The sequence below is a fragment of the Trifolium pratense genome, unplaced genomic scaffold (genome assembly GCF_020283565.1).
Source record: "Trifolium pratense cultivar HEN17-A07 unplaced genomic scaffold, ARS_RC_1.1 scaffold_141, whole genome shotgun sequence".
Lineage (NCBI taxonomy): Eukaryota > Viridiplantae > Streptophyta > Magnoliopsida > Fabales > Fabaceae > Trifolium > Trifolium pratense.
In genome coordinates, this window is record NW_025721041.1 from 15,256 (window position 1) to 25,782 (window position 10,527).

At 32.8% G+C, this 10,527-nt stretch overlaps 2 protein-coding genes across 2 annotated transcripts; one reads left to right on the forward strand and one right to left on the reverse strand.

The window, feature by feature from the left end:
• Positions 1–209: 209 nt before the first annotated feature.
• LOC123900972 ((-)-germacrene D synthase-like) lies at positions 210–4,440 on the forward strand. Its single transcript, XM_045951560.1, has 7 exons — positions 210–646; positions 1,146–1,428; positions 2,070–2,445; positions 2,606–2,824; positions 2,908–3,046; positions 3,234–3,482; positions 3,936–4,440. The coding sequence occupies exons 1-7, from the start codon at positions 320–322 to the stop codon at positions 4,227–4,229; spliced, it is 1,887 nt and encodes a 628-aa protein (XP_045807516.1). The 5' UTR covers positions 210–319; the 3' UTR covers positions 4,230–4,440.
• Positions 4,441–5,030: 590 nt separating this feature from the next.
• On the reverse strand, positions 5,031–9,011 carry LOC123900973 (laccase-3-like). Its single transcript, XM_045951561.1, has 6 exons — positions 8,893–9,011; positions 8,652–8,803; positions 7,815–8,059; positions 7,076–7,204; positions 5,782–6,717; positions 5,031–5,421 (listed from the first exon to the last, which is right to left on the reverse strand). The coding sequence occupies exons 1-6, from the start codon at positions 8,980–8,982 to the stop codon at positions 5,291–5,293; spliced, it is 1,683 nt and encodes a 560-aa protein (XP_045807517.1). The 5' UTR covers positions 8,983–9,011; the 3' UTR covers positions 5,031–5,290.
• Between the last annotated feature and the right edge of the window lie 1,516 nt (positions 9,012–10,527).

Genomic DNA, 10,527 nt, shown 5'->3' on the forward strand with positions numbered 1-10,527 from the left:
TTCTCTATTCTTGTTATTCTTTAGAAATAGTTGATAACAAAAATAACATTTTCCATTCTTAAAATAGTAAGGAAACAAATGTGGTTGATTTAAGAATTGGAAATTTGCGCCACTTACCTTTTTTTTTTTTTTAATTCATTGAAATTTATTATAAATATCTAGTTATCTACTTATTTAGACAAAGTACACATTTTTCCTTAACTCAAAAACCTTAGAGTTGAAGAAAGAGTCGAGAGTAGTGATTCCAAGGCTTCAAAATCTACAACAAAGAAAACACTTTTGTTCTCTTTCATACTAAGGAATTTCACTTGAAAAGAAAATGCTCCATACTAATAGATTCGGGTCCATAAGTTTGTGTTCTAATGTACAAAAAAAATCCATTCTAGACACTAATATAATTAGATCCGCTTTTCATAGACAAACTTGGAATTTTAGACCTCTGATAAGATCGATTCAGGATCGTGGGATTCTCCTTTTCTATCATACAGAAAAGGCTGTTTCACAAAATTTACTTCTAACTAATTGTTCTATGTCTTCTATAGCTAGTTTAAATTCTGATGCCAAATTTGAGTTGCATAGAAATGTTGCAGATTTTAAACCAAGTGTTTGGGGTGATTATTTCGTTCAACATGCTTCAGAATCTATGGTAAGTTAACATATATCTTGCTTCTTCTTTTTTTTACAGAAAAATAGAAATGTCATTTTAAAAGAAAGACTAATAAAAGGATACTCCAACTCATATAAAACATGAATAAAAAAATTAATTAGAGTGTATGTATGGTTGTGTAAGTTATATATATTCACTTGATTTTGACTAATATATAAAAGTCTTTTTTTTTTTTACGGACTAATAATTATTTTATCCTATATACAATATATATCTTTGAAAAACATTAATAATATAAGCCCAATTATCTAACAATTTTAATTTTATAGCACTATATGCTGATGTTGAACCATAATATATATGATATGATTGGTCAGCTCTTGAAATTATCTGTATTGTTAAGTTTGATTCATGGTTAACAAAAATAAAGTACTTCCATTTCAAACAACGATTATTGTGTCATATAAATTTTATTTTAAAATCAAGTTTTGATTACTTGAATATATAAGTCTATATGTTGAACAAGTACACCTTGCAGGAATTTGATCAAAATATTGTGGCACAAATTGAAACACGAAAAAGTGATGTTAGGAACATGCTTGTCTCAAAGATTGAGAAGCCCTTGGCAAAAGTTCATTTGATTGATTCAATAATCCGATTAGGTCTGAGCTATCATTTTGAAGATGAGATTGAAGAGATTTTACAACATGTTTACAATGATTATGTTGAAAATGGAGAAATAACTAATTTTGAAGACAACTTGTGCTCTCTTGCTGTGCTATTTAGGTTGTTGAGGCAACAAGGACTTTACGTTTCACCAAGTATATCCTCAACTTGTTTACTTTTATTCTTTTTTATATTATTAGCCTTTAATTCATCTTACATATATAGTTTTAAGTGTAATTTGAGAATCATGCACACTATTCATTCTACCTCCGTACCTAATTATAAGACTCTGTTTGACAAAAATGTACTATTTATTTATCTTATTTTGACCGTATTTTTTTAATAATATAAAAATGTAAATACTAGCATATAAGATCTTGTTCAATTTGTTTTGATGAGTATTTGCAAAATATTAAGTTTTTATAATTTTTACTAATAGACAATTAAAGATATTAACGATCAAAATTGTGCATTGACGTACGTGTAGTGGTCAAACAGGATCTTATAATTAGGGACGGAGGTAGTATAATCTACTTTGATCATATTTTTTTATTGATTTATAAAAACAATGTTAGCATATAAAAAGTGGATTTTTGCTTATAAAGTATCACGGAAGGAGTAACTCAAACCGAACTAAATAATGTGTAGTACAATAATAAATTGATTGGACTAATCTAGTCAATTTATTTAGTTGAGATTGCCAGATCAGAGCGTATCTGACCGACTCATTTTACAACTCTAATTGTTGACTCTAACAATTTGTTTTGATATTGTGGTTGATTGAAAAAAACACTAGATGTATTCAACAAATACAAGGATGAGAAAGGAAATTTTAGTGAAAGACTACTTATTAATGATGTGGAAGGGATGTTAAGTTTGTATGAAGCCACACATATGATGGTTCATGGAGAGGACATTTTGGAAGAGGCTTTGGTTTTCACTACCACTCACCTTGAGTCCATTGCCAACCAACTAAGCTGTTCTTATGCAATACAAGTCAAACAAAGCTTAAGGCAGACTCTCCATAAGAACGTGCCTAGACTTGAGGCACGAAGCTACATTTCCATATACGAGCACAATCCTTTACATGATGAAAACTTATTAATTTTGGCAAAACTAGATTTCAACATGCTCCAAAGTCTACATCAAAAGGAATTTGGTAACCTTTGCAAGTAATGACTTCAATTTTACACTCCTTTAATTAGTAACAAAAGGAAAAAAAAGTGATTTTGTAGACTATTTTTTTTTTTTTTGACGCTAAGTGATTTTGTAGACTATTATTATTATTTTTATTATTATTCTTATTATTGTTGTTGTTATTGGTTTTTGAAGATGGTGGAAGGAGTTGGATGTGCCGAATAAACTACCGTATGCACGAGATAGGATAGTAGAATGTTGCTTTTGGGGTTTGGGTATATTTTTTGAGCCCCAATATTCTCAAGCAAGAAAAATGGTGTCAAAACTTTTCGTCATTGCAACCCTAACCGATGATACATATGATGCATATGGAACTATCGATGAATTAGAACTTTTTACTATGGCAATTGAGAGGTCACTTAATGTCTCTCACTATATATATATATATATATATATATATATAATGTTTTAAATAAACTAATGAAAATAATTTTCAGGTGGGATAATAGTTGTTTGGATAGTCTTCCGGATTATATGAAGTTTCTTTATAGAACAATATTAGATTTTTACGAAGAAATTGAGGTGGATATGAGAAATGAGGGAAGAGGATACGTCTTAAACTACTACAAAAAAGAAGTATGAGGTTTTTTTTATTATTAATTATTAGCAAATAATTACGTACAATTTGTTTCTATAATTTATTTTTTTTTAGCAAAGCAAGAAAAAACAAAAAAACAGTATTTTTATCCCTTTCAGATGGATGTATATTGAGTCCAACTTAACTCTTTTTAATATGGGCTTTTGATTTTTTCAATGGTGGCAGTTCAAAATATACATTCAAGGTTATATGAGTGAAGCCAGATGGTTAACTAGTAAACATAAACCAACACTAGAAGAGTACATTTGCGTTTCGAGGGATTCAGCTGGTTATGCACTGCTTAATATAATTTGTTACATTGGTATGGGAGACTCAGCAATAGAGGACATCTTCAAATGGGTATCAAGTTGGCCAAAAATTGTAAATGCTGCAGCTGCAATTTGCAGGATAAAGGATGACATTATGACCAGCGAGGTATATATAATATGAATTTTTAAAGAATCTTATCTACAATATATTTAATTGAAAAATGTTAGCAACACACTCTCTAACATTCGCTCTCTAATTGAGTAAAACACTTGTGAGTCACACTACTTTATGTGGGATCTGAATTCATGTTGTGGCTGCTTCACGGAGATAATAGGAAATTTCAACCGTAATTAACACTTTAACACAATTCTTGATCTTATCCATTCGTTTTTTATCGGACGGTATACAACAGTTACTGCGTTGATGCAGTAAATGTGTATTATCCAATCCGCTTTACGTGGGACATATATTTCTAAAGTGAGTCCACACTCCACATTGACTTCAACCAATTAAAAAGTGAGTGGTAGAGAGTATTGAAAAGAGAGTGTTCCTAGCACCCTTCTATTTACATTATCTCTATGATGTAAACATTTATATGAAATATTACTTGTTATATAGTTTGAACAGAAAAGAGGACATGTTTCGTCATTCGTGGAATGCTATATGGAACAATACGAAATATCTAGACAAGCAGCCATTCAAGAAGGACAAAGGAGAATCGTTGAAGCTTGGAAAGATATGAATGGAGAATGTCTTAGGCCAACTAAAGTTCCAATGCCTTTTCTGACGCGTATTCTAAACATCTGTCGTGTTATGGAAGTGATTTACAAAGATAAAGATAACTTCACAAACACTGAAGGAGAATTGAAGACATTTATTAAAGCATTACTTGTTGATCCAGTACCAATTTGAGCATTCATTTTTGTCTTTTATGCTTTTTATTTTTACTTTTAAATGAAGAAAACTTGTCATGTGTGAAGTTTGTTTTGTTGAATTGAAAGAAAGTTGTAAGCATATTTTTATCCATCTCTAAAGTTTAATGAAGTTAATTGGGAGTTGATGTTTCAATTTTATGCATCTCTAGAGTATTCTCATGATTATACATGGGTTACAATCATTCATATAACTAAAGAATGTTGGACAAATATGACATTTGTTACAAGGCTTAACGAATATAGTGGTGTGGACAATTGAAATCAAGGATCATATGGCATTAGCTTTGGATGTTTTTGTCGCGTTTAATTTCTGTTTGGTTCAGGTTTATATTTTGCTGTTTTGTGAGCAGTTGTTGTTCTGGTTTTCACTTTTTCTTGTTCTACAATAGCCGTTTCTCATCAATTATCAATCGATTCTGTAGATTGTAGTTGCTGCTTGAGTTGTGCAGGTTTTGTTTGGTTTGGCGTTGGTGCAGTGAATGCAATAACTAGCCTATCTTGCCGTTTTGGTTGTATCTCAAAAGGTCTTGTCCGGTATTCTCAGGTCAGAAGCTAGATCAGCTTCAGGTGCCCAAGAGAAGTTAGTGGCAAGGCGAGAGATTCCAAAGCATTGCAATATAGTCTAGTTCATGGTCATTCGTCATGAGCAATTTCTACAGCGGAGTTGTTGGTTAGTTTTTACCAGTGATGTTCGTTGGATAAACTCTTAACTCTAATGGCCTACAGCCAGGTAAAGCAGACCTTGATTCAAATACCTTTAAATTTTGTATAGAAATTGTAGCATAAAAGGACAAACTCTTCATATACTAATGAGAAACCATGCATTCTTTTTTCCTTCAAAATGCTTTAAAACTTACACCCAATCAAGAAAGATAGATAAACTATTCATTGAACTTGGTACAATTATGGACCTTGAAATGAAACAGAACAAAAACAAATACATACTATATGGCAACTATTTAAAAGACCTTGTAAAATAGTAGAAAAGATAATATTTGAGTAACATAAATTTTAGGACTAATGATGCTTTCTTTGATCTCAACATTGGGGAAGATCTGGTGGTGGAGGAATCACTGATTGTGATGGGCCAACTCCATTTTCTACCAAAAGTGCTGTTGCCAAACCCCAATTTAGATGTGAATCTATGTGACAATGCAAGAACCAAATTCCTGATTTACAACAATGAATGAAAAATCATACAGTTGGTTAGTATGCAATGTTAAGAGCCTAATATAAACTATGCAACACAGAAAAATCCCTTAAAAAAAGAGTATGCAGGTACGGCTGCAATTTTGGCCGCAACGTCAAGGCTTAAGAAATTTTGGCTGCAATTTTGGACATAGATATGGATACTGACATGACACTGACACGTTGATATTGATAATAATTTAAGAAAATGAAATATTTAAAAGTTATCACATGTGTTAGTGTCATGTTAGTATTGGACATCGTACACGCCTTTGATCAGAAATGTCGGTGCTGCATAGTACAAGACATATTTGTATATGTGTAACATAAATGCATAATACCTGGATTGTCAGCCTTGAAACGAATGGCAACCCATCCACCGGGAGGTGTACCAATAGTATTCCTAACAGGTGGATCCACAAGATTGAACCGAGCAGGATCAGTTCTTGGATTAAAATTTCCAAAACCTGATCCAACTACAAAGAAATGAAACCCATGAACATGCATAGGGTGATCCTCAATAGTTACTATACTAGTATCCTGCAAAACAATCTGAACATTTGAACCATATTTCAACTTAAACAACTTAGTTCCTTTTATAGGTGTCCATAAACCCCTAGGAACATTTCCTGTATAATTGAACTGTATAGGAGGAACAGGAGGAAAATCTGTTGTAAAAACACCAGGAACACCTTGATAATAAGCTTGCATTAATGAAGTTGTTCTAGGAAGAACCAAAGAGTTGTTGTTTATGCTAGCTGCAAATCTTGTTCCATTTGGTCCTTGACACCTAGGACTATTAGGGTTTGTGCAGTTTATTAATCCTAACCCTACAGTGAACAATAAGCTCACATCAAAGTTTTGAAAGACTTTAATTTTTGAAAGTCCTCTAATCCTTGATGTGAATGCAGTTGAAGTAGCTGTGTCGTTAAAAGCCGGTAAAACCGGTAAAATAGGTCTTGAAAATGGTCTGTTTTTGTATTCAAGAATTGCAGTTGTTGTTGTGTTGTCAAATGCAGCATTCATGGCTGTTTGGTAAGCGCGTGCCGCCATGTAGTATCGGCCAGGAGGTTGATCGGCTGTGACAAGGACATTGATTGTTTGACCTGGTCCTATCATCAGGACTCTAGTGTTGGAAGGTTTTGTGTAAGCAGCATCCATAGCAACAACTGTCATTCTGTGGTTAGCTATCGAAAAGAAGAGTTCTTGATTGAGTCCACTGTTGATGATTCTCAAGAGAATCGTCTCTCCTGCATAGACTTGAAAACGGACGGTTCCTGCATTGCAATTTTTTTTATAGCTTTAGTCACTTTTATATCTGTTTCGGTCTGCAACCACGATATAAAGGTTTGCAGTGTAAGCGCATTGTGACAGCAACCACAATTTAAAACCGTGTATATGTAACTTGGGAGTCGTGACTAATTAGAATGATTTCAAACTTTTAGTCACTTTTATATCATTTTCATTATTCTATCATTAGAATAAGGAAAATGAGTACGGAAGCATGATTTTAAATTTCAGTCTGCAACCGCAATATAAAGGTAATTTTCAGTGTAAACGCAACTGAGACCGCAACAGCAATTTAAAACCATGTATGTAACTTTGAAGTAATGGCTAATTAGAATGAGTTCAAACCTTGACTAGAACATCTGTAGAGATCTCCTGGTTGACCATTCATGGTGTATGCAACAGATACATTTGGTGGTGCTCCTGTGAACTGTGTTTGTCTTAAGAGAGCCATTGGATCTCTATCAAACCATTCCCCTATACATCATCAGAATACAACATGTCAATATGGCTTTGTCTTTGTTGGATAGAAATTGAAGAGCATAGCAACTTTTGAAGTTCAGAGTAAATTATATATTTGAGTTAAATTTTGATTTACTAGCGCTTATATATCAATAATTCTTTATTTACAAAAAATTCCTTAGATGTAGAAGCTATCTTTTTATTACTTATACAAGAAGCTATTGTTTCAAACGTTCATAAGTTCTTTCGACAGGTTTATCAAACTAGCTCTAATAAGTAGCTCAACTGGCAGAAATGCCGAAATTGTTAGGTCGGACGCTATGACCAGATTCGAACCCCGGTCCTTCCACTTTATGTGTGTGAGTTTTCAATGGCTTACCATTTCGTCTATCTAACAAACAAAAAGTGATGGTTTTGGAGATTACCAAGAGAGAATGATTTTGATACACGTTTAGTATAAAACATGTTACACCGTCAATCAATCACAAATCAAAATCCGTTTGACTTTTAAGTTAAATATCATGAAAGTCAAACTTGTTTAATGACCGAACAGTTATAATTGACTGACGATGTGAAAAATCTTTAAGCTGTTGATTCTTGACGCACATGAATTATAAAATCTTACCAAGAAGTATGGGAAATTCTCTCCTTGGCTTAGAGAAAGGATAAGGAGAACCCAATTTTGGATAAACAATGAAAGCTCCATAGACGGTGGCTCTTAGGAAACCGGTGTGAGCATGCCACCATAGTGTTCCTTCTTGGTTTTGGATCGTAAAGCGATATGTGTAACTTCCTCCTGGTTGAATTGGACATTGAGTCACATAACTAGGGCCATCTGCCCATGGATTTCTCAACATCCTAAAACCATGCCTGTTGCACAAGACACATAAGAAGATTGTGAGAAACATGAAATTCAAATTCGAGTATATAATAACATTGACATAGTGAATGTTTGGATAAACTAGTTAATTAAACGCTAAACGCTTATTATATAAGTATGCAAGTCATATAAACTGTACTGTTTTCATTAGTTATCTTAGAGTGCTTATGAAAATAAGCTGTGAAAACAACTTGTGAACATGTCATATATTGTTTTTATAAGCTATTATAAATAGCCTGAAAATTGCTTATGTCATTAGATAGGCTCAAATAAGTCAATCCGTACAGGCTCATAATAAGTCACTTGTTATTCCACCGTGCATTTTTTATATTTTTAACTTAAGAGTAAAACATTTTAGCATGAAATTTAATTACGTAAGGAATAGTTTTAAATTGTAATTGCAGTAACGTTGCAATCTTTGATATTGTAGCAAATTGCAGACAAATGCAACCTGACAGGTCGCAATTGTAATTGTGACACGGTTACGGAGACTTCCGAAACCTTTAGATAGCGGCCATAGTTGAGTTACAGACCGCAATTTAAAACCATGTCAAGGATGATGATAATCACAATGATGGTTACCAGTGGATGGAGATGTTGTAAGGTCCAGCATTTGTTACTTTGATCACCATATTATCTCCGTCTCTAGCATAGATTGTTGGACCAGGAAACTGTCCATTTACAGTAAGTATGTTTCGTGTTTTGCACAGCCTCTTCACTGTCGCGGTTCGAACCTATTTCCATCAAACATTGAAGTTAGTTAATACAGTTACAAATTGGTACAAACATATATATGAATGTGAACATAAAAAAAAACACTTACAACAAATTGATGGTAATGATTCTCTGAAGCAGAAGCAAAGGAAACAATGATAGCAAGTAAGCCAAGTAAATAGCATAAGATAGTCTTCATTGTTGAATGTTAGTTACTTGAGTTATGTTACATTTGGTCTAAATTGGAGCTATTTATAATGCTATAAATTAAGTTGAATTGGAATGAATAGATAATTGTTTTGGGGATTATTTAATTAGTCAAACAAACAGGGTGCAATGATATTTTAGGATTATTAGTCTAACCATTCAGAGGATTTGGTGCACCCACTAGCACAATCAATTTTGTAACAAATGTTAAATTTTGTGATTTAGATGATGTATGGCAGTGCAACCCCCCCCCCCCAAAAAAAAAAAAATACTAATCATATACCTAAGTCTTAAATTGAACTTTTTAGTAAGCTAAGAATGTATATAGCTTAAAGAATGTTTCCTTGTAACAATTCAGTGGTAAATTTATCTTTTGATAAATGTAGTTAGCAATATGATTTAGTGTTAAGAATTATGGTCTCCTTAAATCGCATTAAACCAGTGGTAAATTTATCTTTGGCTAAATTGCAGTTTTGGCCCCCCACGTTTCATAATTGTGCGATTTTGGCCCCCCACGTTTCAAATGTGCGATTTTGGCCCCCCACATTTCATAATTGTGTGATTTTGGCCCCCCGCGTTTCAAATGTGCGATTTTGGTCCCCCACGTTTGCCCTCTTTTGCATTTCTTGGTCCCCGTTGACTATTTTGACAAAAAAATTGATGACATGGAATATTTATTACACGTGTCTTAATTGTATTGACCAACCAAAATTTATTATTATTTTTTTAAAAAAAAAAAGGATAGGTCACGTGAAAACCAATATAGCATAATCAATTCTTGAAACCTATCCTTTTTTTAAAAAAATAAATAAATAATAAATTTTGGTTGGCCAATACAATTAAGACACGTGTAAAAAATATTCCATGTCATCAATTTTTTGGTCAAAATAGTCAACGTGGGGGGCCAAAATCGCACAATTATGAAACGTGGGGGGCCAAAATCGCACATTTAAAACGTGGGGGGCCAAAATCGCACAATTATGAAACGTGGGGGGCCAAAATCGCACATTTGAAATGTGGGGGGCCAAAATCGCACAATTATGAAACGTGGGGGGCCAAAACTGCAATTTAGCCTATATCTTTTGATAAACTCGTAGAAAAATAATTTTGAATGAGTTAACTCGTAGTGAAATCGGTAAAATTAGATAAAATTGAGGCAAAATTGAGTTAATTTATTTTGATTTTATCCGATTTTGAAAAAATTAACTTTTTTTAGTTTGTTTTGATTTTTAATAACTTTAGAAACTTATTAAACTCTTTTTTTTCTAAAAATTTTATGATTTGGTCGGATATTTTAAGTTGTTTAATTACAAGTATATCGGCATGACACTTTCTTACGACGGTTTATTATATATATATATATATATATATATATATATATATATATATATATATATATATATATATATATATATATAAGATAAGTTAAGAGTATCTAGACATTAAGGATTGATCAAACATCTCAACTATATTGGCACCTCTAAACAGGGATGGAGGCTCGTTGAAGAGGGTGGGGCACCAACCTGCACTAAATTTT

Coding starts and splice junctions, on each gene's coding strand:
- LOC123900972 (XM_045951560.1), top strand. CDS start 320: ATGCTCCATACTAATAGATTCGGGTCCATAAGTTTGTGTTCTAATGTA. Junction 647..1,145: donor AACATGCTTCAGAATCTATG/GTAAGTTAACAT, acceptor TACACCTTGCAG/GAATTTGATCAAAATATTGT. Junction 2,446..2,605: donor GAATTTGGTAACCTTTGCAA/GTAATGACTTCA, acceptor TGGTTTTTGAAG/ATGGTGGAAGGAGTTGGATG.
- LOC123900973 (XM_045951561.1), bottom strand. CDS start 8,982: ATGAAGACTATCTTATGCTATTTACTTGGCTTACTTGCTATCATTGTT. Junction 8,060..8,651: donor TACAACATCTCCATCCACTG/GTAACCATCATT, acceptor CTTGTGCAACAG/GCATGGTTTTAGGATGTTGA. Junction 7,205..7,814: donor AGAATTTCCCATACTTCTTG/GTAAGATTTTAT, acceptor GATGATGTATAG/GGGAATGGTTTGATAGAGAT.